The sequence below is a fragment of the Meles meles genome, chromosome 4 (assembly GCF_922984935.1).
Source record: "Meles meles chromosome 4, mMelMel3.1 paternal haplotype, whole genome shotgun sequence".
NCBI lineage: Eukaryota > Metazoa > Chordata > Mammalia > Carnivora > Mustelidae > Meles > Meles meles.
This window is the reverse complement of record NC_060069.1, coordinates 82,484,877-82,511,947: the sequence shown is the minus strand read 5'-3', so window position 1 is coordinate 82,511,947 and position 27,071 is coordinate 82,484,877. Positions and strand designations below refer to the sequence as shown.

At 36.6% G+C, this 27,071-nt stretch overlaps 1 protein-coding gene and 1 long non-coding RNA gene across 2 annotated transcripts in view; both read left to right on the top strand.

The window, feature by feature from the left end:
* The window catches only part of LOC123940197, a 106,284-nt gene that overhangs the window by 60,145 nt on the left and 19,068 nt on the right, over positions 1-27,071 (top strand). The gene's annotated exons all lie outside the window — the stretch shown is intronic.
* On the top strand, positions 11,967-12,634 carry LOC123940196 (prefoldin subunit 1). Its single transcript, XM_046002734.1, has one exon. The coding sequence runs from the start codon at positions 11,992-11,994 to the stop codon at positions 12,358-12,360; it is 369 nt and encodes a 122-aa protein (XP_045858690.1). The 5' UTR covers positions 11,967-11,991; the 3' UTR covers positions 12,361-12,634.

Sequence of the window (27,071 nt, the reverse complement as noted above, 5' to 3'; positions counted from 1 at the left end):
GAAGGTAAAACTATCAGTTTAAAGAGAATAAATGAAACAAGATGGGATTGGGAGGGAGACAAACCATAAATGACTCTTAATCTCACAAAACAAACTGGGGGTTGCTGGGGGGAGGTGGGATTGGGAGAGGGGGAGCGGGCTATGGACATTGGGGAGGGGAGGCGAACCATAAGAGACTATGGACTCTGAAAAACAACCTGAGGGTTTTGAAGGGTCAGGGGTGGGAGGTTGGGGGAACAGGTGGTGGGTAATGGGGAGGGCACATTTTGCATGGAGCACTGGGTGTTGTGCAAAAAGAATGAATACTGTTACGCTGAAAAAATAAATAAAATGGGGAAAAAAAATTAAAAAAAAAAAAAAGAGGAGCTCTTGTTTTAATTTACTAAGTAATTTTGTTAAAAAGGCCTCATGTGATTCTGCTTTGTAGCTAGCTTTGTCTGACTCCAATTTCAAAAGATACAGTAATTGAGTAAGAAGAGTAAGCAGTGCATGTGCAATTCCATGCCTCATGCCGTCTGAAAATTATCAGTATATTACAAAGAGAATGCTCATAATAATAGCGGGAAATCATAAAGAGGGTAAATAATAAAAGATATTTTAAGAATACTTTTTATTTTTTTTAATTTTTTATAAACATATAATGTATTATTAGCCCCAGGGGTACAGGTCTGTGAATCACCAGGTTTACACAACTCACAGCACTCACGATAGCACATACCCTCCCCAATGTCCATAACCCCACCACCCTCTCCTGACCCCCCTCCTCCCAGCAATACTTTTTATTTTTGTATGACTTCTTTTAAAAAAGATAAAAAACCATTAAGCAATTGTTGATATAAAGCTCCACCTTAATTAAAGAGTTCATTAATATTCAATTCTTGGGGATTGTGGCAATTATTTTGGAAAACTACTATTAAATTTCTAGGAAGTGTGACTTTATTTGTAACCTGACATGGAAAGTCAGCCTTGATTTATAATATTGTTTATTCATTATCTCTTAGAACATAAGCCATTTGTTAGATGGAAACTATTTTGGCCACTCTGGAGAACAGTATGGAGGTTGCTTGAAAAGTTAAAAATAGAACTACCCTATGACGCAGCAATTGCTCTACTAGGTATTGACCCAAAGGATACAAAAGTAGTGATTTGAAGGGGCATGTGTACAGTATGGATGGAGGTTTCTGTGATTTGTCCTGCATAACTGACCACCCCAACCTGCATATACGCAGGCAGATTAAGGAATGTTGTTTGTGAGACTTATGCTGTGCAAGTGACCTCGGGAACCTAGTTAGTTGACATTAGTTGGCCTCCAGGTCAGAATTGGCTCCTCTGGACTGGATACCAAGAGCTATAAATTTTGCCTACATCTCCCCCCATCTCCAGATGGGGCTGACCCCCTGGAATGGAATTTGGGAGTGGAGGCAAGCACACATAGCGCAGGTTCCTTGACTATATAAAGACATCATAACATAGAAATGCCGCTCACTCCAAACTGCATAGGTGAGCAAATGTTTAACTTCAGACCCTGTCAGTTGCCCTCTAAATATGGCCATTATGTGAATGGTCAGCTGGAAGTCTCACTTGAGGGGAAGATGCTCAGTCCAGGCATCTCAGCTGGGACTCCAGCCTGGCTGTCACCATGGGGCTTCCCCTTCTAATGAGGTTGGATGTTTTAGGTACCTGATTTGATATAACTTTGTCTTACTCTCCTTTACTGCTTACTATTGCCCTCATCCATATGTAGATTTCCCTTTTCTTCTTACTGTTTCTATTAGATTTTTGTCATATGAATAGTGTTTTTTCCTCTTAGAAACTGAGAGTATAACTGCCATGTATCTTTTCTTTAGAATAGCACTCCGATGTTTATAGCAGCATTATCAACAGCTAAATTATGGAAAGAGCCCAAACATCCATTGACTAATGAATGGATAAAGATGTGAACAGACTATTATTCAGCCATAAAAAAGAATGAAATCTTGCCATTTGCAACAATGTAGTTGGAGCTAGAGTATGATGCTAAGAGAAATAAGCCAGGCAAACAAAGACAAATATAGTATGATTTCACTCATGTCTGAACTTTAAGAAAAAGAACAGATGAACATGGGCAAAAGAAAAAAAAAAGCAAACCTTAAAATAGACTCTTAACTATTAAGAACCAACTGCATGTTGCTGCAGGTAGGGTGGGCGGGAGATGGGCTAAATGGGTGATGGGGATTAAGGAGGACACTTGTGATGAGAACTGAGTGTTGCATGTAAGTGATGAATTACTGAATTCTACTCCTGAAACTAATATTACATAATATGTTAACTAACTAGAATTTAAATAAAACTTTAAACAAAAATAAATCTGTATGGCAAAAAACCCCACCTATTTTGTATTTACACATATAAATATTTTAAAATTGAGATTAAGTGATTATAAAAAAGTGGGTATTCTCTAGTGAGAGTTTATGGATGATAACAATAAAACCCACAGGATAGCAGTGTATCCTATTACTTTTTATGTATGTTGTTGGTTTACTCCATTCATTGTTAAGGCCAGTCCTGTGGATCCTGCTGGATGTTGCATCTACTTATTTATTAATGATTTTTAGCCAATGGTTGTTCTATTGGTCTCAAGCCTGAGCTTTGTTGCTTTCTCTGATTCTGCTGGAAATCAGAGGTAGGCAGCAGCATAGGTTGTACAGGACAAGAATAGAACAGGAGTCAGTGGAACTAATCTCTTTCTCTTAATGGTCTTACTTAATCCAAAATACGGCATGGGATGCCCAGCCTTCAAGCATGCTTCTAGAGCTCTTATTAATGGCTATTGAGCTCTTATTAATGGCTTCAAATTGAGCTCTTATTAATGGCTTCAAATCCCACTGATGTTCACACAACAAGTAGCTTGTTATCAATGCAAATGTTCTGAGAGCCCTGAAGTAGTGCTCGCTTCGGCAGCACATATACTGAAAGCCCTGAAGTAGTAAGTACAAAGGACACTGGGTTTATAGGCATTTCTTGGTTGCAGCTGATGAATATTTAGTCTTATTGAGCACTTGGGAAAAAAATGTAAAAGCTTTGCTAAAAACCCAAGTTTAACAATTAAGTCTTCTTGTACATTCTTGTTCTGAAAATCTTTGAATTTATCATATTGAATGGCTAAGGAGGGAAAATCGATTTTAAGTCTGTTACTGGAAATTACTTGGGATTTTTTTCGGAGGGTTGTGAACAGTAGAGTAATTGCCCTTACCTCCCTGTAGAAACAAGAGCCTCTTGGGTCTGCTATTGGCATCTGGAAGAAAGCACTCTAATGTTCTTATCTTATTCCCAAACCTCTGGTAGTGATGGTAATGGATTTTGTTATAAACAGACTAAATGGCATCTCTTTTAATCATTACAAGAATCTTATAAATCTGTTGGTCAGAATTACCAAAATGGCAGATATATATTTGTAAAGATATTTTATAGAGTGGAGGTGGGGAAGAAGTGTCTTCATTTTCTCTCCTTCAAAATACCCCTGAGCATTTTCCTAATTCAACCATATCAGTCTGTGTGCTTTAGTTTTCCACTTCTCTGTTTTACATTACTTTCTTCTTCACTCTGGCTCTTTAGTCAAGTGATCATTTCCAAATTTCCTATCTTTTTCAGTGACACTTGGAGTAATCTTGCTCATTTAGTTCTTAATGTCACAATCTTTTCTCATTTAAAGAATAAATAACATTGAAGATGAAATAAAAGTTTTTTCAATAATTTCAAGAAATGAAAAAGAAGTTGAAAGAAAGTAAACTCAAGGGAATGACAACTTAGCTGATCTGATACTTACCTGTCACATTAACATTCAATCAGATTTTTTCCCTTGTTCTATAAAAACATTTGAAGATTAAGGAGTACCTGAGAAAGTACAGGGAACTGTTGGAGATCCTGGAAGGACTGACTGGATAGAACTGGTCCCATTCTTGATCTTGTTCTGAATTTGCACACTTGTATTCTACAGCTTCTAAGTTTTTTCTCAAAATGCCAAGGAGTGAAAGAAAGTCTTAGGGTCTCCAAAGAGAGAGAAAAAGGAAAGCTAACGCCTCTCTGCTTACAGTCTTCATAGATTACTATTTTATGCTGCATTAAACATTTCACCTTCCTATTCAATAGGTCTTTGCCCAGAAAAATTAATTATTATGGAACAAATGGCCTCAGACTTTGGATAAGATTTGCTAGAAACCAGTAGGGACTTTAAGGGAGAATTCACCCAAAGCAAGTATTGTTTCTTGAAATCATTTCTGGGGACAAAAGGAATATGTAATGCCAAGAAGATGTGATGCATTTTCTCACTTCTGTTCACATCAGTATTGTTCCTGCATACCAGGATAAAACTGCAAATATGAGGTTTTTTTATTGTTTTATTTCATTTTTATTTCTTATTGTTTAAGGCCACAATCTTTCATAGCTTGATATAAATCAAGATCCATATAATAGTGACATTAAAGCCAATAAAATCAGAGTGATCTAATAGAGATATTTCTCAGGACTTCCTTGCCAAACCAATGGTAAATTAATATTCATTAAAATAAAACTTGCTACTTGCTGAATCAATTTCTGTGTGAAAAGAACAAAAACAAAGGTAAAAGCAAAATTGTAGAAGATGTTTATGATTGTTAGTAAAAGAAAATCTCACTTAGACTAGCTTAAATTAAAAAGAGAATAATGTCAATAGACACAGAAAAAAATATTCTACAAATTTAACACTCTTTCATGATAAAAATTCAATGAAAAGTTGGGAACAAAAGGAATTCCCTCAAGATAAAAGCACTTATGAAAAACTCATAGTTTACATCATATTCAGTGATGAAAGACTGAAGGCTTTCTCTCATGGATCAGGAATAAGATACAGATGCTCATTTTTGCTGCTGCTATTCAACATCATACTAGAAGTCCTAGCCAGAGCAGTTGAGCAAGAAAAAGAAATGAAAGGTATCTAAATTGAAAAGGAAGAAGTAAAATTATCTCTGTTCTCAGGGAGCATGATTCTATATATCGGACATTCCAAAGAATCAAACAAAAAAAATTATTAGAGCTAATAAACAGATTCAGCAAGGTGGAAGAGGACAAGATAAACATCCAAAACACATTTGTGTTTTATACACCAGAAAAAAAAACTAAAGAAAATTAAGAAAATAATTACATATACAATAGGATCCCAAAGAACAAAATACCTAAGAATAAATTTAAACTGAGGAGTGAAAGTCTATGCATTGAAAACTATAAAATGCTGCTGAAAGAACTTAAAGAAAACCTAATTAAATTAAAAGACGTGTTACGTTCATGGACTGGAAGACAATACTGTTAATATGGCAATACCTTTCCAAATGATACACAGAATCAATGTAATCTTTACCAAAATTCCAGTGACCTTCTTAGTAAAAGTGGAAATTCTGACCCTCAAATCTATATTAAATTTCAGGGGGTCCAAAATAGCCAAAAAACAATATTGAAAAAATAAAAACAAAGTTAGAGGATTCATACTTCTTAATTTCAAACTTACTAAAAAGTTATAGTAATCAAAACAGTATAATACAGGCATAAGGTAGACATGTGGGTCAGGGAGTAGAATTGAGAGTCCAGAATTAAACCTGAAAGAGGGTCCATTGGTTTCCAATAAAGGTGACAACACTATTCAGTGGGGTAAGAATAGCTTCTTCAACAAATGGTACTGGACACACAACTGAATAACCACATGAAAAAGAATGAGGGCAGGTTCCTACTTCACTCCACGTATAAATGTTACTTTAAATGGATTAACAACCTAAATATAAGAGCTAAAATTATAAATCTATTATAATAAAGCATAGGAATAAATCCTCATGACCTCAGATTTGGTAATAGATGTTTTGATATCAAAACTGTGGATAACAAAAGAAAAATATATAAATTGAACCTAATAAACTTTAAAAACTTTTGTTCCTCAAAAATGTCATCAAGAAAATTTATTTTATCTTATTTTATTTTATTTTATTTACTTATTTGGGGGGGGGAGGAAGGGCAGAGTGAGAAGGAGAGAGAAAATCCCAAATAGGCTCCATACCTGCATAGCTGCACAGAGCCTACTTCAGTGCTTGATCTCATGCCCCTAAGTTCACAACCTGAGGTGAAATCAAGAGTCAGATGCTTAACTGACTGAGCCACCCTGATGCCCTATGAAGAAAATTCAAAGATTTAAAATTTAAATTTAAAATACAAAACATTTAAAATACAAAACTTAGAAAGTATTTGCAAATTATATCTCTTGTAAGGGTTTAGGATCCAGAATATATAAATAACTTACCTTCTTACTTACTTAATTCAACAACAAAAAGACAAATAACCCATTTAACAAATGAACACTGGACTTGACATTTCTCCAAAGATATACAAATGGCCAATAAGCACATAATATGTTTGATTTCATTGTTCATTAAAGAAATGCAAATCAAAACCATAATGAAATATAACTTCACACCAGTAGAATGACTAGATAAATTTTTAAAACTCAGACAGTAACAATTGTTGATGAGAATGTGGCAAAATAGGAACTCTTGGGTATTACTGATGAGGATATAAAATAGTGCAGCCACTGTGAAGAACAGTTTGGTAGACCCTGAAATGTTAGATACAGAATTACCATGGGACACAGCAATTCCACTCTTAGGGATATACCCAAGGGAAATGACAGTGTTTGTCCTCACAGAAACTGGTACATAAATGTTTATGTCAGCATTATTCATAAAAGCCAAAAGGTAGAAACAATTCAAATGTCTACCCACAAATGAATGAATAAATGTCACATATGAAACGTAATGGAATATTATTCCAATATGAAAAGGAATGAAGAACTGATACATGCTTCAATTTGGATGAACCTCAAAAACATTATGCTAAGTGACAGAAACCAGACACAAAAGGGCACGTAATATATGATTCATTTTATACCAAATATCCAGAAGAGGCAAATTCATAGAGACAGAATGATTAGTGGTTGCCCGGGGATGGGGGAGTGGGAGGAATAGGAAATGATCACTTAGAATATGAGATATTCTTCAGGGGTGTGTTAGTTAGAGCTCTCCAGAGAAGCAGAAGGAATGATGTGTGTGTGTGTGTGTGTGTGTGTGTGTGTGTGTGTGTGTGTGTGTTTGTATTTAAGAAACTAGTTCATAAGACTATATGATTATAGAGACTGGCGAGTACAAAATCTGTAAGGTGGGTCAGTAGGCTGAAAACCCGGGGATGTGTCAGTGTTGTAGTTTAAGTCTGAAGGCTGTCTGCTTTCAGAATTCCCTCTTGCTCAGGAGGTCAATCTTTTGTTTTATTCAGGACAACAACTGATTAGATGAAGTCCCACATAATGGAAGGCAATCTGCTTTACTCATAGTACTGATTTAAATGTTCACCTTACCCCGAATACTTTTATAGAAACACCCAGAGTCATATATGACCAAATATCTGTACATCATGGCCCAGCCAAGCTGACAAACAAAATTAACCATCACATGTGGGTGATGAACGAATTTTGAAACTAGAGAGAAGTAATATTTGTACAGCATTGTGAATGCATTAAATACCACTGAAATGTACACTTTGAAATGGTTACTCGCATGTTGTATCTGTTTCACCCCACTTTCAAAATAAAGCAAAACAATTAAAGAGCATATCACATTGCATTTCCCTAAATGGCTGATGTTATTTGTCAGCTATGTCTCCTCTTCATGTTTTTTTTTTTTTAAGTCCACTTCTAATTGTAGTTTTAGGAGTTCTTTATATAGTCTCAATACAAGGCCTTTGTCAGATATATGGCTTGCAAATATTTTCTTCAGCCTGAAGCTTCTCTTCTCATTCTCTTTACAAAGTCTTTCACAAGGTGAAAGTTTTTCATTTTGATGAAGTTCAGATGATCAGTTTTTCCTTTATTTATTATATTTTTGGTGTCATGAAGTAATTTTTAATGTTAAGTACGTAATTTGTAATTTCTGACAAATGGGAAAATCCATGTGAGACTCAGGGGGACACTGAAGAATAGCAATTTGACCAGAACAATACTCCCTCACTATCTTCAATGGGCTGGAGCATATTGAAGCAATATTTTAAATTACAGAAGTTTAGTATGGTGTTGCACTGTTGCACTCATTCTTAACTGCATCTTTCAGGAGCACAAAGCAAGAAGAATGTACACATTCTTGGGATGCCTGGGTGGCTCAGTTGGTTAAGCAGCTGCCTTCGTCTCAGGTCATGATCCCAGCGTACTGGGATCCAGTCCCACATCTGGCTCCCTGCAGAGCAAGGAGCCTACTTCTCCCTCTGCCTCTCCCTGCCACTCTGCCTGCCTGTGCTGTCGCTCTCTCTCTGACAAATAAATAAACAAAATCTTTTTTAAAAAGTACATGTTCAGTAACGTGGCAGGATACAAAGTCAATGTACAGAAATCAGTGGCTTTCTTATACACCAACAATGCAAATACAGAAAGGGAAATTAGAGAATTGATTCCATTTACTATAGCACCAAGAACCATAAGATATCTGGGAATAAACCTAACCAAAGAGGTAAAGGACCTGTACTCGAGGAACTACAGAACAGTCATGAAAGAAATTGAAGAAGACACAAAAAGATGGAAGACAGTTCCATGCTCTTGGATTGGAAGAATAAACATTGTTAAAATGTCTATACTGCTTAGAGCAATCTATACTTTTAATGCCATTCCGATCAAAATTCCACCGATATTTTTCAAAGAGCTGGAGCAAATAATCCTAAAATTTGTATGGAGTCAGAAGAGACCCTGAATTGCTAAGGAAATGTTGAAAAACAAAAACAAAACTGGCGGCATCACGTTACCCGATTTCAAGCTTTACTACAAAGCTGTGATCACCAAGACAGTGTGGTACTGGCATAAAAACAGACACACAGACCAGTGGAACAGAGTGGAGAGCCCAGATATGGACCCTCAACTCTATGGTGAAATAATCTTTGACAAAACAGGAAAAAATATTCAATGGAAAAAAGGCAGTCTCTTCAATAAATGGTGCTGGGAAAACTGGACAGCGATATGTAGAAGAATGAAACTCGATCATTCTCTTATACCGTACACAAAGATAAACTCGAAATGGATAAAAGACCTCAACGTGAGACAGGAATCTATCAGAATCCTAGAGGAGAACATAGGCAGTAACCTCTTCAGTATCAGCCACAGCAACTTCTTTCAAGATATGTCTCCAAAGGCCAAGGAAACAAAAGCCAAAATGAACTTTTGGGACTTCATCAAGATCAAAAGCTTCTGCACAGCAAAGGAAACAGTCAACAAAACAAAAAGGCAACCCACGGAATGGGAGAAGATATTTGCAAATGACAGTACAGACAAAAGGTTGATATCCAGGATCTATCAAGAACTTCTCAAACTCAACACACCCAAAAGAGATAATCATATCAAAAAATGGGCAGAAGATATGAACAGACACTTCTCCAACGAAGACATACAGATGGCTATCAGACACATGAAAAAATGTTCATCATCACTAGCCATCAGGGAGATTCAAATTAAAACCACATTGAGATACCACCTGACACCAGTTAGAATGGCCAAAATTAGCAAGACAGGAAACAACGTGTGTTGGAGAGGATGTGGAGAAAGGGGAACCCTCTTACACTGTTGGTGGGAATGCAAGTTAGTGCAGCCACTTTGGAGAACAGTGTGGAGATTCCTGAAGAAATTAAGAATAGAGCTTCCCTATGACCCTGCAATTGCACTGCTGGGTATTTACCCCAAAGATACAGATGTAGTGAAAAGAAGGGCCATCTGTACCCCAATGTTTATTGCAGCAATGGCTACCGTCGCCAAACTGTGGAAAGAACCAAGATGCCCTTCAATGGATGAATGGATAAGGAAGATGTGGTCCATATACACAATGGAGTATTATGCCTCCATCAGAAAGGATGAATACCCAACTTTTGTAGCAACATGGACGGGACTGGAAGAAATTATGCTGAGCGAAATAAGTCAAGCAGATAGAGTCAAGTATCATATGGTCTCACTTATTTGTGGAGCATAACAAATAACATGGAGGACATGGGGTGATGGAGAGGAGAAGGGAGTTGAGGGAAACTGGAAGGGGAGATGAACCATGAGAGACTATGGACTCTGAAAAACAACCAGAGGGTTTTGAAGGGGCGGGGGGGTGGGAGGTTGAGGAACCAGGTGGTGGGTAATAGGGAGGGCACGTACTGCATGGAGCACTGGGTGTGATGTCAAAACAATGAACACTGTTATGCTATAAATAAATTAATTAATTAAAAAAAAAGTACATGTTCTTACTTAATGTCTACAAAATAGCTATGCCAATTCACTGGCAAAAATGGCGAAAGACTATTTTATAGGAGTAAAAAATTGTCTATTTTTGAACAATTATAATAAACTTTAGGCTGAAAATGTAGTTAGCAGGGCGCCTGCGTGGCTCAGTGGGTTAAAACCTCTGCCTTTGGCTCAGGTCATGATCCCAGGGTCCTGGGATCGAGCCCCGCATCAGGCTCTCTGCTTGGCAGGGAGCCTGCTTTCTCCTCTCTCTCTGCCTGACTCTCTGCCTACTTGTGATCTCTGTCTGTCAAATAAATAAATAAAATCTTAAAAAAAAGAAAAAGAAAATGTAGTTAGAGTGCCTGATAAAATATAGGGCTCTTAGTTAAACCTGAGTTAAGACATTGTATGGGACATACTTATCCTAAAAAGTTATTTAGTTGTTTATCTGAAATTCAGACTCTAATGACTGTTCTGTATTTTTATTTGCTAATTTGGCAACCTTAAATGTAGTACAAGTGCTTTCATGAAAGGGGTGCTAATGGGCTATTTAATGAAGCTCTCACAAAACAGATACGTTGAGCAAATATCTGTTCTATGAGTTTAAGTCTTTTTATTATTACATTTTGTGTTTACTCAATTTAAGTGATATCTAAAAGACATTGCCTTTAGAATCAAAGACTAATAAAACTGGAGTGAACCTAGAGATCACCCAGTTCAGTTCTCTTGATCTACAGATTAGAAAACTGAGGACTGTAGTAAGTACCATTGTAATTTTAGAGACAGAAGTGGGGATCATTGCCTCTATCACCCCCCAGTGGAGTTTCACAATTCTCCACAGGCTCAGAATATGTGAAAAGTTCAAGCATTTTATAGCCCAAGCAGCTTAGGAACCTAGTTATTTGGAGCCAAAGGAAGTGTTCTAGGCTTTGACAGAACTCATTATGTCTTTACATCTATGTTAAAATATTAAGTAGAAAAAATGAAATATAAATGCTAGCCTATATGAAGTTAATATTTACTTCTGGAGGGACATAAACATTTAATTTAGAAAAGTTGAAGAAATTACTGGGGGCTTCCAAACGTAAGGGCAGAAAACTAAAGCCTCTCTGAGTAGTTTGCACTTATTACTATTACTAAGTGAGAGCCTTATTTCTGGTGAGAAATCTTTTTCAAAGATGAAAAAATACTAAAGACATTTCCTAGAGTCAGGGATATTCTGGGCAGCACATCTACACCATGCTGAGTTAATGGCTTTATCTCTTTCATGTTCTCTTTTGGTCTGTCTTTTGGTTTGTCTTTCTTTTTTCTTCTTAAAAATTTCTTTTAAGATTTATTTATTTATTTATTTGACAGACAGAGATCACAAGTAGGCAGAGAGGCAGGCAGGGGGTGGGGGCAGCAGGCTCCCCACTGAGCAGGGAGCCTGATGTGGGGCTTGATTCCAGGACCCTGAGATCATGACCTGAGCTAAAGGCAGAGACTTAACCCACCGAGCCACCCAGGCGCCCCCTTATATATATATAAATCTCTCCATCCCATGAGAAACATATTTCTGGAAGACTTCTGAGACATAAAAAAAAACTCTAAGGAGCATACATATTCTTTTAGTATGTGCTATAATTAATAAGTCAGCCAACACTCAGTTAATGAAATTGTTCTTTAAAAACATGCACAGATTGAGGCGCACCGAGTGAACCAAGATGGCGGCTCCCGTGGATCTGGAGTTAAAGAAGGCCTTCACAGAGCTTCAAGCCAAAGTAATTGACACTCAACAGAAGGTGAAGCTTGCAGACATACAGATCGAACAGCTAAACAGAACGAAAAAGCATGCACATCTTACAGATACAGAGATTATGACTTTGGTAGATGAGACTAACATGTATGAAGGTGTAGGAAGAATGTTTATTCTTCAGTCCAAGGAGGTAATTCACAGTCAACTGTTAGAGAAACAGAAAATAGCAGAGGAAAAAATTAAAGAATTAGAGCAGAAGAAATCCTACCTGGAGCGGAGTGTGAAGGAAGCTGAGGACAACATCCGGGAGATGCTGATGGCACGAAGGGCACAGTAGGAAATCTCTAGCAGAAGCTTCCTGCCCCCTCCCATTCCTGACAAGGGCAGAGGGGTCCTTGTGGGGAAACCGCCTCTCTTCTACTCTGACGGACTTTTTATTTGGATGATCTGGTAACCCTATATTTTCTACTTCACCCTGATCCCCTTTCAGATCCCAACTCTGTATTTTTTATCCTGGCTCTGTCTGCCACCCCTACCCAGAACACTCTTCTCCCCTAGGGGTGAATCACCAACTCCCAGGAGAGGGAAGATGGGAGCCAGGACAGACAGGGGAGATTACTTGTTACGCTGCTTAGACCAATAAAAGGCATCTGTTCCCCCAGGAAAAAAAAAAAAAAAAAAAAAAACAAAGAAAACAAAAACATGCACAGATTCACAGCTTTGTAGATAGTGGGAGAAAGGATTAATAATGTGCAAGAAGAGTTCGGTTGGGTGGGATGTAAAATCTAGGATAAAGGCAGCCAGACACTGGAGAATAAGAGATGATAAAAGAAGCAAAATTTACGAAGGTCAGATCCAATTGGGAGATGAAGTAATGATTGTTACCGAGCCTCTGTAAATTGGCAGGAGAAGAACTCTGGGTGTCTAGTGTGGGAGGCAATGTTTTCTGCATCCATCACTCAAAAGAAATGCAAACGTTCACATCAGGACAAATGTGGAACTCATTTGTATTTATTCACATGATCCTCCCCTGTGTATTTCCACTTTGTATCTACATATATTCGTTGGGCAGAATATAAAGAACCTAACTGTATTTTCTCTATATCATGAAGTGCGTCTTCTCTTCCTGCCATCTTTAAGCTAGGAATTTAGCTCTTCCAGCACCTTGTGGAATTTGCGCTTGCAGATGGAGACCTAGGGAACTGCAGAAAAGAACAGTCAGTTTTTTCCCTTTGGCTGATAAAAGGACAGGTAAGACACTCAGCAATTACACTTCTGTCTCAGGGCAGCTACCTTTCATTACAATCTGTCCACTTCCTCTGAGTTTTGATTTCTTAATTGAAGGTTCAGGGGACCAGGTAAACGAGGTTGTTAGGTTTTCTGACTCTGTAGTGATTTGGCTGTCTGGTCCTTCATCATCTGGATTCTTTTTTTTTTTTTTTAGATTATTTATTTATTTATTTGACAGACAAAGATCACAAATAGGCAGAGAGGCAGGCAGAGGAGAAGGGGGAAGCAGGCCCCCCGCTGAGCAGAGAGCCCAATGCGGGGCTCGATCCCAGGACCCTGAGATCATGACCTGAGCCAAAGGCAGAGGCTTAAACCACTGAGCCACCCAGGTGCCCCCATCATCTGGATTCTTAATTCCAAGACAGGGGCTGCAAAGTGTCCTAAAAGGTCAAATCTGCATATCACCTTTGTCTTATCTCTTCCTCAGTTGATGTGAAGAGTTGGGCAAAGCCATTTTTATTGATATCAGTGGTAAGAAAGAAATGATTGGAATTTTAGACTTGAACTCTCACTGATTTTTTTTTCTGTCCTATTGAAAGTCGCTGTGTGTTTTTAAATGTGTTGGCTGAAAACGAAAACAGGAGAAAAATATGCTCTGGTTGTTCTCCTTCCTTAACCTTCAACATCATGTTTACTGTATTCACTGTCGCTAAATTGGGAGTAAAAATATCAGGAGGGAAAGGAAGAGATTGTGCAAGTAAAAGTTACTTAGAATGATTTTGTATTTGAAAATTTACTTATTGATTCTAAAACTGATTAAACATAATATAAAAATGATTTAGCAATAGAAACCACTGGCATACCTACTTTTCCAAAGTCTAACATACATATTTTTAAAATAAAAAATTGTACAACAGTGATATATCTGGCTGTAGTACATGATTATATTGAAAAGAATGTAAAATGCTGAAGAATAAGGATCAAGAATTCTCTGAGATATTTTTATCTACATGTAGCCACTTTAATTGAAATTCTGATTATATCTTAGTTGAAGTCATCCATTTTGATTAAAAGCATGTAATCGTATTATATGACTCAGCTGATGTTCAAAGTGTTTGTAAAGAAACACTGTTATTCTATTGGCTATATCTAATTTTCTGTTATTTTCAAATAGGTAAGAAGTTAAAAGCACTACTAACATAAACATTGAAAAATTTCTATATGGATAGAAAAATAAAATTGTATTGGGATGCCTGGGTGGCTCAGTTGGTTAAGCATCTGCCTTTGACTCAAGTCTGGTCCCAGCGTCCTGGGATTGAGCCCCATGTCAGACTTCTTGCTTAGCCTTCTCCTTTTCCCTCTGCCCTCTGCTGATGCTCTCTCACTTTCTATCTCAAATAAATAAAATCTTTAAATGAGGAAAAAAATGTATTTTACTGATTTAGAGTGGGGAGCTGGAGAGACGATTTATTTAACATACCCTTTCTCCAATTTTTACTGTGTATACAAATTATTGGAAATCTTGTTGAAGTGAAGGTTCTAATTTGGTGGTCTGGAGTGGAAACTGAGGTTCTGAATTTGTGACAGACTTCCTGCTGATGCCAACTTCTGGTCCTTAGACCATGCTTTGAGTGTCAGGGATCAAAAACAAAGGTATTTATATAATACCACAGATATGAAGAAGAACCATAATACAAATACACTAATAGTATCATTTGTTTTGCTTTATAATTATGCTGATAGAGTAGTTTAGAAATTCTTCTGTTATAAAAACATTAAAAATTATTACTTAAGAAGTTATTAATTTGTATCAATTTTATAGTGATTCCTTTCTTTTAACACTTAGAACATTTTGTTTCTTTGCGAACATGGACAATAAAGGGCAAGCAGCCTTCCAGAGGTCTGAAGGTAGTTCATATATGCGTAATTGAATTGATTGACTGATTGAATATATTTGACTGAATTATCTAAAATTGACTAAAACTTCTACTCCAGACTACAGGATATTATATAGAGCAGTGATTCTTAACTAGGCATGATTTTTGTCCCCCAAGGGATATTGGGCCATGTTTAGAGATATTTTTGGTGGCCACAACTTGGGGAGATGGGCATAGGGCAGTGAGATTTGCTACTGGCACATTATAAGTAGAGGCCAGATATTCCGCTAAATACCCTGCAATGCACAGGACAGCCCCCCACAACAAAGAATTATCTAGCCAAAATGTCAGTAGTGCCAAGGTTAAGAAACCCTCATGGAGATTATGAGAGAGGTATGATGTCCCCTGTTGAGGGGTGTATAGATATTTGAGGATATAAGATTAACCTAATAATTAGTAAATAAGTCTTGAACAGCACTGTATATAAGGAAGTAGGAACAGAATAGTGGAAGACATCCATGTGGTGTACAGTTGTCAGAACAATTTGTGGAAGAGGCAGCGCTACAAGAAAAATGGGCAGGATTTAGTTTAATAAAGACTAAAGGAATGAAGATTATACCTGTCCTCTTTCTAAGAAAGACACTTGTCATCTTCAAAATGAAAATTGTTCTCTTGAAAGGAAGTTTTGAGAATGAGCTTTTACAGAATTTTTTTATTTGAAGGCAATTGAAATTCCATTTTAATGGGTGTACAGCTATCAACTGCAAGTGCATCATGAACACATCCAAAGTCCTACCTATCCTTTCTCTAATAATATTGCAACTTTCCAAAGAGTGTTACCTTAGCATAAACACTAAACAAAGAATATTTACAGAAGAGAAAGGCTGAATTTTTAAAACTTTAAAAAAATTTTTTAAACTACTTAAAATTGATGTTTTTCATTTTATCTTTACTATCTTCATGGAGATATAAAGATCCCAAGAGGAAAAAGAAAAGAAAAAACCTGATCATAGATAGTGGGTAGGATGGTAAAGTTGTACTTTATATTTATAAGCATTGTTAAGTATATAGTGAATATTACATATGAATATATAAATAAAAATCTATTTAAAACAATCGAATCATATTGTGATGTCATGCCTTAACTTTCTTTTCTTTTTTTTTTTTAAGATTTTATTTATTTATTTGACAGACAGAAATCACAAGTAGGCAGAGAGGCAGGCAGAGAGAGAGGGAGAAGCAGGCTCCCCGCTGAGCATAGAGCCGGATGCGGGGCTTGATCCCAGGACGCTGGGATCATGACCCGAGCTGAAGGCAGAGGCTTTAACCCACTGAGCCACCCAGGTGCCCCATTACTTTCTAAGATCTTTCTAAAACATGATGTGAACTAAGAAGTATATTTTAAAAATACAGTTGATTTTCTCTTTTGGAGATTTTGTATTTGCTAATTCACCTATGCATTAAAATTTATTAATACTCCAAAATCAGTACTCACAGATGTGGTTATTTGTGGGTACTCTTAGAGCAGCAGTAAAATTATGTTGCCCACTGCACACATTTTCAGCTGAGGTTGAACGAGGTAATGTTCTGCTTTCTTCTATCAGTACTCATAAACAAGTATGTCCTTTTCAGTCTTTTTTGTGACATGTTTCTTGAATTTTTTTGCTTTTTTGGCTTTGTTATTTAATGTGGCCCCCAGTCATAGTGCTTGAGGTGCTGTGTAGGTTCCTAAGTGTAAGAAGGCTGTGATTTGCCTTCTGGATAAAATATATGTTAGATAAGCTGTGTTCAGTCCTGAGTTATGTGCTCTGGTCAAGATTGTTAGTGAATCAACAATGTATATTTAAAAAGATGCAGAAACACACATAAAAAACAAGGTTATGTGTTTATCAGATGATGGAAATGTTGTGACCAGAAGCTGATAGGAACCTAACTCTGTATGTCCCCAGGATCACTGCTTGAGTAGTTGCTAATACAGTTCTCCTTAGTGATTGTGTAGACTTAATAGAACTAAAGGAACCACAAATAGCAATAATTAACACTTAATAATATTATCAAATTGACTATTTTTATGTTATATGTTTTATGTATTTTATTTTATGTATTTCTTTCTTTATTTATTTTCATAGAGTAAACGATAAACCTCATCACTTCCATCATGGACCAGATGGTATCATTTTGACTTGAATATTACAGTAGCCTTCTAAATGATCTTGTTTCCACACTTGTTCCCTATGCCTGCTCTCCACACAGCAGGTTGTAAGTCAGATGTATTACACTTGGTTCAAAGCCTTGTGACAATTTTTTTTCATTTCACTCAGAGTAAAACCCAAAGTTCTGAAAATGAACTCTGAGGCCACGCAGTATTCCCCAGCCCCTACCAGCAATTTACCTCCCTGACTTTATCTCCTATATAACCCCCCTTGCTGAACTCACTCCATTCCAGCCTCTCTGATTTTGCTTTTTCTTCTGTCTCGAAATCTGATATCTACATGGCTTACTCCCTCCCCTACATGGATTCTTTGATCAAAAGTCTTATCCATGAGGCCTTTCCTGGCTGCCCTATTCAAAATTCCTACCCCACCTGCACCCCATATTTCCACTCTCCTTCTTTCCTTTTTTTTCCCTGTAACACTTACCATTCTTTAATATGTTATAAACTTTATTTATTTCTGTTATTATCTGCGGTAAAATCTAGATAGAAGATACTTCTGGAAAGAAAATAATTTTCAGTGTTTTCTTAAATGCTTAGTATTCTAAATTTTCTTCCATTTCTGTGATCTGAGAAAAATTAGGCTTTTTAATGTTCACCAGTTTGTTACAACAACAGCAACCCCAAAGAATAATTAATCCAATCTTTTTTCAGTGTAAAAATTGTATTTTCTTATTTTACAAATTTAAAGTCACGCTGCATATAATCCCATAGCATGCAATTTTTGCACAAAAACAAATTACAATATTCAAATAATAAATGTTTATTGCTCCAATTATACCTTTGGGTTAACTGATTAAAACATATTATTATAATGCACAAACCATATGCATGGTAGATTTTTGCATGCCTAAAATAGTCATATAATTTTAGAGTGGTGAATAATCACCATGTGTAAACTGAAGACTCCCACATCTTCATCTCTAGTTCATTTAGCTCTGTTGAACACCCTACATATTAAGCTGTCTAATGGAAATTGTCACTTGGAAATATTATCAGTCCTCAAACCTGACACCCCTTTCTTAACCCCTCTATTCTTCCCTCTTTCCACACAGACTTCTTTCAATATTTTGAACAAGTTATGGTTTTTCTTGACGATAGACCTTTGTACACACAAGTTTTCCTTTGGTTAGAAAACAATCCAGAAACCCCTCAACACATACTATCTACTCTCCTGTTTATCCTGCATGTCTCAGTTTAACTGCAGCCCGATTTCCCTAGACTAGGATTAGGGATCGGCTGTGTTTCCATAGCATCCTATAGGAGCCTCACACTTTACTGGCACTATTTGTCGAATGTGAGCTCTGCAAGAGTAAGAACTCCATGCATCTGTCTCTACTGCTTAACATACTCTTTGGTACATAATAGGTACTCAGTATATATTAGATCAACTGAAAAAATAGTAAATTGGTAACATAAATGCCTAGTTACAAATAGTAAATTGATAGCACAAAATCTACCTTCAAAGATATTTAATGGTATGAGAAAATGTCAGATATAATGGGAAGTAAAAAATACATGCTATGGGATTATATACAGTGTGATTTCATTTTTTAAAAATTTTTTAATACAGTGTGATTTTGAATTTGTAAAATAAGAAAATACAAATATTTTCACTGAAAAAAAGATTAGAAATATACCAAAATGTTAATAGAGAAAAGGTTTTGCTGGCAAAAGTTTATATGATTTAGTTTTATGATCAGAAAAAAATGAATCATTCTAAAAGGGAAATCAATATTCTTTTATATATTACTATTAAGGATATAAATAAGGAATAAAAACCATTATTTTCCTGTTCAATCTTTTAATCATTTTTGATGGAAGGTTTTGGCATTTTTATACTCTTTGTGTCCCATGAAACATTTTTCAAAGCAGACCCAACGATCCTATGTTAGTATAGCTTCTCCTAGGCTTGGAGGCACTCTGAGCACTAGTGTAATTCTGTACTTTTATATATTATTTGTAATTCTATAATGTAATTCCATTTATTTAATCTGTAGGTTTTATTTAAGAACTGTTTCTTTCCTGAGTAATTACTTCTGAAAACATTGTCATATTTCTTTCCAATTAGGGTTTTGAAGGGTTTGGCATTCTTTTTTCAATGGTCAAACTTAAAGAATATAAATTTTTTTATACTTTTGTAGAAAATATGTGATACAACTAAAGAAACACAGATCACCGGTAAATGTGAATTACTTTACAGGGGGATAAGGCACAAAATAACATCAATTTTTGCTGTCTCACAGTTTAGTAATTCTGGCTGGCTTTTTAGTATTGAAATCTCTCATCTTTTTTTACTTCTCAATAACACTTTAAAAATTATTCTGAAATGAAAAATCCAATATTGTCTATTTTGATTAATTTTAGCTTATTTATTCAACAAATGTGTATAGCATACTTTCATATGCTTGGCAGGTTGCCAAGCTTTGAGAGTACAAATGAATATGATATGGTCCTTGTCTTTGAGGTGTTCACAGTCTATTGAGGGAGAAATATTATAAAAAGATATATGACAATATAGCACAATAAATCCTGTTATATAGGGAGTAAAAAGTACTTGAGGCAAAGAGATTAAAGGTATCATTGAAGCCTGTGCCTTTTGTAGCTTTTCTGCTTCCAACTACCATCACCTCTTGCCTTGATTGGTGGAATAGTCCCCAAATGGTCTCCCTGTTTCGATCTCTGTTTCCTGTAATCTATTCTGAACACAGCAGCCAGAAGATACTTTCAAAAATGTGTTGAGTAGGGGCGCCTGGGTGGCTCAGTGGTTTAAGCTGCTGCCTTCAGCTCAGGTCATGATCTCAGAGTCCTGGGATCGAGTCCCACATCGGGCTCTCTGCTCAGCAGGGAGCCTGCTTCCCTCTCACTCTCTCTGTCTGCCTCTCTGCCTACTTATGATCTCTCTCTGTCAAATAAATAAATAAAATCTTTAAAAAAAATGTGTTGAGTATGTCCCTTCTTTGCTCAAAACTGACCACTGGCTCCTTCACTGAGTGAAAACCAGAGTCCTTCTAATCCTTCATGATTGTATCCTTCTGTCACAAATTGCCTCTTTGTCTTTATCTCTTGCTATGTTCTCCTTTACTGAATCTGCAGTAGCCACATTAATTCTTTGATGATGTTCAAACCTACCAGCATATTTATACTTTGGGGACCTCACACTTGCCTTCCCTCTGCCAGAAAACTCTTGACCCAGTATGACTCCCTCCTTACTTGCTTTAAGTCTTGATCACATATTACCTACTGTTTGAGGCCTAACTTGGCCAGGTCATCTCAAATTACAACTTGTACTTTCAAATACTACCAATTCCCCTAGGCTTTACTTTTTTTTTTTAATTTGGTTTGCACTTAGCACTATCCAATATTCTTATTGTTTATCTCTCTTCCTCCGTCACTCAGTCACAGATTATTTTATTCACTAATGTATTGAATACATTTACTAAAGGGGCTTGCATATATGTTAAATGTTCAATAAATGATAAAAAGATGACTAAACCCAGCTTTTATTAAAGTAAAATCTAAGTTTTTACTTTAGATTTTATGATAATTATTCTTGGATTCATATGTAATTCAGAATTTATGGTAATTCTTCTTGGACTCATGATATTTATCTTTACATTTTCTGTTAACATACTGTATATATATATTTTTGGTAACTAACTTTTAAGTTGGAATGGAAGGAAAAAAGAATAGCTTCTTTCAAACAACTGTTTTCAATCAATTTTTTACTGTTTATAGAGAGTAAATGAAAAACTGATTTCTAGCTGAAAATCTCTGCCGAAGATTTTGATTATTATTTATTGGTATAAAATTGCATTTCCTTTAGGTTGGTGAATTCTTCAGACTTGAACTGATTTTGGACTAGCCTTCTCAGCTAATTGTGTGCATTAAAGAACAATTGCAATATTAAAAGAAGTCAGATAGGTACATATATAAAGTGGAATGTTGCAAGGATATAGTCTTTATAAATCTCTGACATTCTAAGAATCTTTTTTTTAAATTTTATTATTATTTTTTATTTGTTTATTTACATCATAACAGTGTTCATTGTTTTGGCATCACACCCAGTGCTCCATGCAGTATGTGCCCTCCCTATTACCCACCACCTGGTTCCTCAACCTCCCCCCCCCCCCCCGCCCCTTCAAAACCCTCTGGTTGTTTTTCAGAGTCCATAGTCTCTCATGGTTCATCTCCCCTTCCAGTTTCTCTCAACTCCCTCTCCTCTCCATCTCCCCATGTCCTCCATGTTATTTGTTATGCTCCACAAATAAGTGAGACCATATGATACTTGAATCTCTCTGCTTGACTTATTTCGCTCAGCATAATCTCTAAGAATCTTTGATTCCTGATGGAAGACACTAATAAGAGCCTTTAATCAAGCTAATAGCTAAATCATGTTCTGTTGGAAAGACACATTAGAAATACATTAATTATTTGAGGCAACTGGAGGACCATTATTTCACTGCAACATTTTGGTGATCTTAAAAAAAGGTAAATGGAGGGGCACCTGGGTGGCTCAGTGGGTTAAAGCTTCTGCCTTCGGCTCAGGTCATGATCCCGGGGTCCTGGGATCAAGCCCCACATCGGGCTCTCTGCTCCACGGGGAGCCTGCTTCCTCCTCTCTCTCTGCCTGCCTCTCTGCCTAGTTGTGATTTCTCTCTGTCAAATAAATAAAATATTTAAAAAAAATGATAAATGGAAACAATGGACTAGTAACTGAACCCTGTGACATGAGGTGATTTCTGCAAGGGCTGGAAGACTTAGTGACTGCTGTAAGCGTTCAGTACTCATAGAAATTTGGTCCTTTCTCCAATTAAGTCAGTGTGTTGCTTCCACTGAACAATCAAGGCGGTAGGGATCTTGAATTGACTTTTTGTGTTCTGCGGTGTGAGGTCTTACCCTGAGCTCTTCACACTTTGGGCAATTCTCCATTACATGTAATGCTATGTATTTGCATTTGTCAGACATGTAGTTCAGTTTCTGGCCATGGACCTATGATCCTGAGCTCGCTACCATGGAATCGGCATTCATTTTCAAAAGGATCCTAGTTCTCTCTCAGTGGCACTTAAAGAAGTTAACTTTGTTAAGGAAAAAAGACACTATGACAATAACGAACTCTTTGGCATTTTAAAAGACCCAGAGCTCCTCCCACTCTTCCATGGAGAAATTACCTAACTGCTAATTTGCTATGCAGAAAAGCCTTCCAAACTGTCTGCTGCCTAATTAGCTTTATTAAGAACACACATCAGACTTGCTTTGAGTGGTGGGCTTATCATGTAGAAACTGATGCAAATAGGGGATTACTGGATGAAGACAAGTAAACAGATGCTCACTTATCATCAAGATGTTAGAATTAACTAAAAGAGCATATTAGTAAGTTGGTCTATTTTTCTCAAATTGCCAAGCAGGTGGGAGGTTTGAATTGGTATCTTTTGTGAGCTCTTGGTTTGAAATGAAGAGTGTGAGTTTTCCTCCACCTCCGATTATCTTATGTTCATTTTAATTTGAAGTTCTCAAAGATATTTCAAAGTGAGATACTGTTCTTTCCTTTCCTCTTTTTAATCAATTAGCATCTGACATGTGTATGAAATGATAAGCATTAGCTAGCATAATAAGGAAGCAGGAAAGCAATTTGCCTTTTCCAGCTATATATTTGAAAAATAAATCAGTGCTTTAAATCCTCCCCAACCCCTTTTTTTCTCCCTAACAAATGAGTTTGTATTCTGAAATTATGAGATTAAAGAGTAATTGCAGTATAAACAGGAAATGGTGAATATGGGAGGGTTTGACTGAATTGATTCTATTTAGCATTTGGCCTCCTGTATTTACCATTGCCAATTAAATGAACTCCATTTAGGTTGGAGATAAGCTAATGTATGCAACATTGCTATCAAATCCTTAAGATGTTCTAAACTGGAGAAACCCCATGTAATAGAAAGATCTAAAGGGGAGAGATAGGGGATCAAATTCTGATTCTGTCACTTTTTGTGTGGCCTTGGATAAACAGCTTATCTTTTCTTAATCTCAGTTTTCTCATTGTAGATATCATGGATTCTATTCTATTAGAAATGACTGTGAAGGTGATGGAACATCCTTGTATGATGCTCCATCAAATTAGAACTTCATCTTGGTCTGCTTCATGTATTTTGACCTCCAAAGGATTAACATTGACCTTTTGATACAGAGATCAATGACAGATAATAGTTATTCTATAATATAATTTTCGGAGAAAGAGTATAAACTTTTGTGTTTAAGTGTGGCAAAATATAGTTTTTAATGCGGTTCTATCTTTGAAAACTCTTTTATTTGTCTCTATGGGATTTTTCTTGCATAAATCTGAGTTCACCTGAGGGAGGGTTCCAAGGAGCATCTGGGTTATTTCTGGGTTGAAGGTATTTAAAGCTCTGACTAAATCTTAAAAAGAGAATAATTTTCTTCCCTCAGATAGTAGTGTGATAAGAAAGGTGGTTGGACTATTTGGATGAATATATAAAAGCCTAAGTGAAAATATAGAGACAATTCTTCATATATTTGTTTTCTAGTTTACTTATAACACGTTAGCTTTCCCTAGCTTCATAAAGAATCCTCTAGACTAAGATTAAATTAGTACAAAGTCCAAACAACCAACACCACTGGTTCATTAATGCCATACTTCTCCTATTCTTCCTGTGTGTTCAAATGTCATACAACCCTAAAGCTAAAACAAAGAAAAATGAAATAAAAAACAAACTGACCTCTAAGGTAAATAACAAAAAAACTACCACCAATACATCACTGACTGCAACAAAAAGCCAAGCCCAAGTCATAACTAACAGATACTCAGAAGTAATTTAGATCATTAACATTGCCATGTTTCAATAGCATAAAGATTCCTTATGTAATAGAGTTTATATGTTATTAGGCAATGGTTAGGATAGGAAGAATTGAGATCCTAAATGTCAAAGATTTAAAACTTCTAATACATTTTTGTAGTATGACTCTAACATACCACTGAAAGTTTTCAGTGCTTCAGCATTTATTTCCTAACTGAAAATTTCATTTATCAAGAATCATTATTTAAAATTCCTGAGGTGCCTAAGTGGCTCAGTTGGTTAAGTGTCCAACTCTTGATTTCAGCTGGGGTCATGATTTCAGGGTTGTGAGATCGAGCACTGGGTCTGGCCATGCTCAGTGAGGAGTCTGCTTGGAATTCCTTCTCTCTCTCTCTCTCCCTCTGCCCCTTCCCCTCCATGTGGTGCACTCTCTCTGTCTCTGTATCACTAAAAAAATAAATGCCTTTGTAAAATAACAAAACTTAAAAATAAAATTATTCCTAAGTACCTCCTGTAAATCAAATATATTTTGAAGAATATCTTTACGTTATTATTACAACAACCTATAAAAAAAGTACACTTTATTTTATTTTTTTATTTCTTATTTTTTATAAACATATAATGTATTTTTATCCCCAGGGGTACAGGTCTGTGAATCGCCAGGTTTACACACTTCACAGCACTCACCATAGCACATACCCTCCCCAATGTCCATAACCCCCCTCCACCTCTGCCAACCCCACCTTCCCCCAGCAACCCCAGTTTGTTTAATGCGATTAAGAGTCACTTATGGTTTGTCTCCCTCCCAATCCCATCTTGTTTCATTTATTCTTCTCCTATCCCCCTAACCCCCCACGTTGCATCTCCATATCCTCTTATCAGGGAGATCATATGATAGTCATCTTTCTCCGACTGAATTACTTCACAAAGCATGATACCCTCTAGTTCCATCCACGTTGTCGCAAATGGCAATATTTCATTTCTTTTGATGGCTGCATAGTATTCCATTGTGTATATATACCACATCTTCTTTATCCATTCAGCTGTTGATGGACATCTAGGTTCTTTCCATAGGTTGGCTATTATAGACATTGCTGCTATAAACATTCAGGTGCACGTGCCCCTTTGGATCACTACGTTTGTTTTTGTTTTTTTTTTTTTGTTTTCTTTTGTTTTTGTTTTTTCTATTTTTTTTTTCAGTCAGACTTTAATTTATTTATTTTTTCAGCTTAACAGTATTCATTGTTTTTGCACAACACCCAGTGCTCCATGCAGGATCACTACGTTTGTATCTTTAGGGTAAATACCCAGTAGTGCAATTGCTGGGTCATAGGGTAGTTCTATTTTCAACATTTTGAGGAACCTCCATGCTGTTTTCCAGAGTGATTGCACCAGCTTGAATTCCCACCAACAGTGGAGGAGGGTTCCCCTTTCTCCGCATCCTTGCCAGCATCTGTCATTTCCTGACTTGTTAATTTTAGCCATTCTGACTGGTGTGAGGTGGTATCTCGTTGTGGTTTTCATTTGTATTGCCCTGATGCCGAGTGATGTGGAGCACGTTTTCATGTGTCTGTTGGCCATCTGGATGTCTTCTTTGCAGAAATGTCTGTTCATATCCTCTGCCCATTTCTTGATTGGATTGTGTGTTCTTTGGGTGTTGAGTTTACTAAGTTCCTTATAGATTTTGGATACTAGCCCTTTATCTGATTTGTCGTTTGCAAATATCTTCTCCCATTCTGTCAGTTGTCTTTTGGTTTTGTTAACTCTTTCCTTTGCTGTGCAAAAGCTTTTGATCTTGATGAAATCTCAATAGTTCATTTTTGCCCTTGCTTCCCTTGCCTTTGCCGTTATTCCTAGGAAGATGTTGCTGCGGCTGAGGTCGAAGAGGTTGCTGCCTGTGTTCTCCTCAAGGATTTTGATGGATTCCTTTCTCACATTGAGGTCCTTCATCCATTTTGAGTCTATATTCATGTGTGGTTTAAGGAAGTGGTCCAATTTCATTTTTCTGCATGTGGCTCCAATTTTCCCAGCACCATTTACTGAAGAGGCTGTCTTTTTTCCATTGGACATTCTTTCCTGCTTTGTCGAAGATTAGTTGACCATAGAGTTGAGGGTCGATTTCTGGGCTCTCTATTCTGTTCCACTGATCTATGTGTCTGTTTTTGTGCCAGTACCATGCTGTCTTGATGATGACAGCTTTGTAATAGAGCTTGAAGTCCGGAATTGTGATGCCACCAACTTTGGCTTTCTTTTTCAATATTCCTTTGGCTATTCGAGGTCTTTTCTGGTTCCATATAAATTTGAGGATTATTTGTTCCATTTCTTTGAAAAAAATGGGTGGTATTTTGATAGGGATTGTATTAAATGTGTAGATTGCTTTAGGTAGCATAGACATTTTCACAATATTTATTCTTCTAATCCAGGAGCATGGAACATTTTTCCATTTCTTTGTGTCTTCATCAATTTCTTTCATGAGTACTTTATAGTTTTCTGCATATAGATTCTTAGCCTCTTTGGTTAGGTTTATTCCTAGGTGTCTTATAGTTTTGGGTGCAATTGTAAATGGGATTGACTCCTTACTTTCTCTTTCTTCTGTCTTGTTGTTGGTGAACAGAAATACAACTGATTTCTGTGCATTGATGTTATATCCTGACACTTTACTGAATTCCTGTACAAGTTCTAGTAGTTTTAGAGTGGAGTCTTTTGGGTTTTCCACATATAGTATCATATCATCTGCAAAGAGTGATAGTTTGACTTCTTCTTTGCTGATTTGGATGCCTTTAATTTCCTTTTGTTGTCTGATTGCTGAGGCTAGGACTTCTAGTACTATGTTGAATAGCAGTGGTGATAATGGACATCCCTGCCATGTTCCTGACCTTAACGGAAAAGCTTTCAGTTTTTCTCCATTGAGAATGAT

Coding starts and splice junctions, on each gene's coding strand:
- LOC123940196 (XM_046002734.1), top strand. CDS start 11,992: ATGGCGGCTCCCGTGGATCTGGAGTTAAAGAAGGCCTTCACAGAGCTT.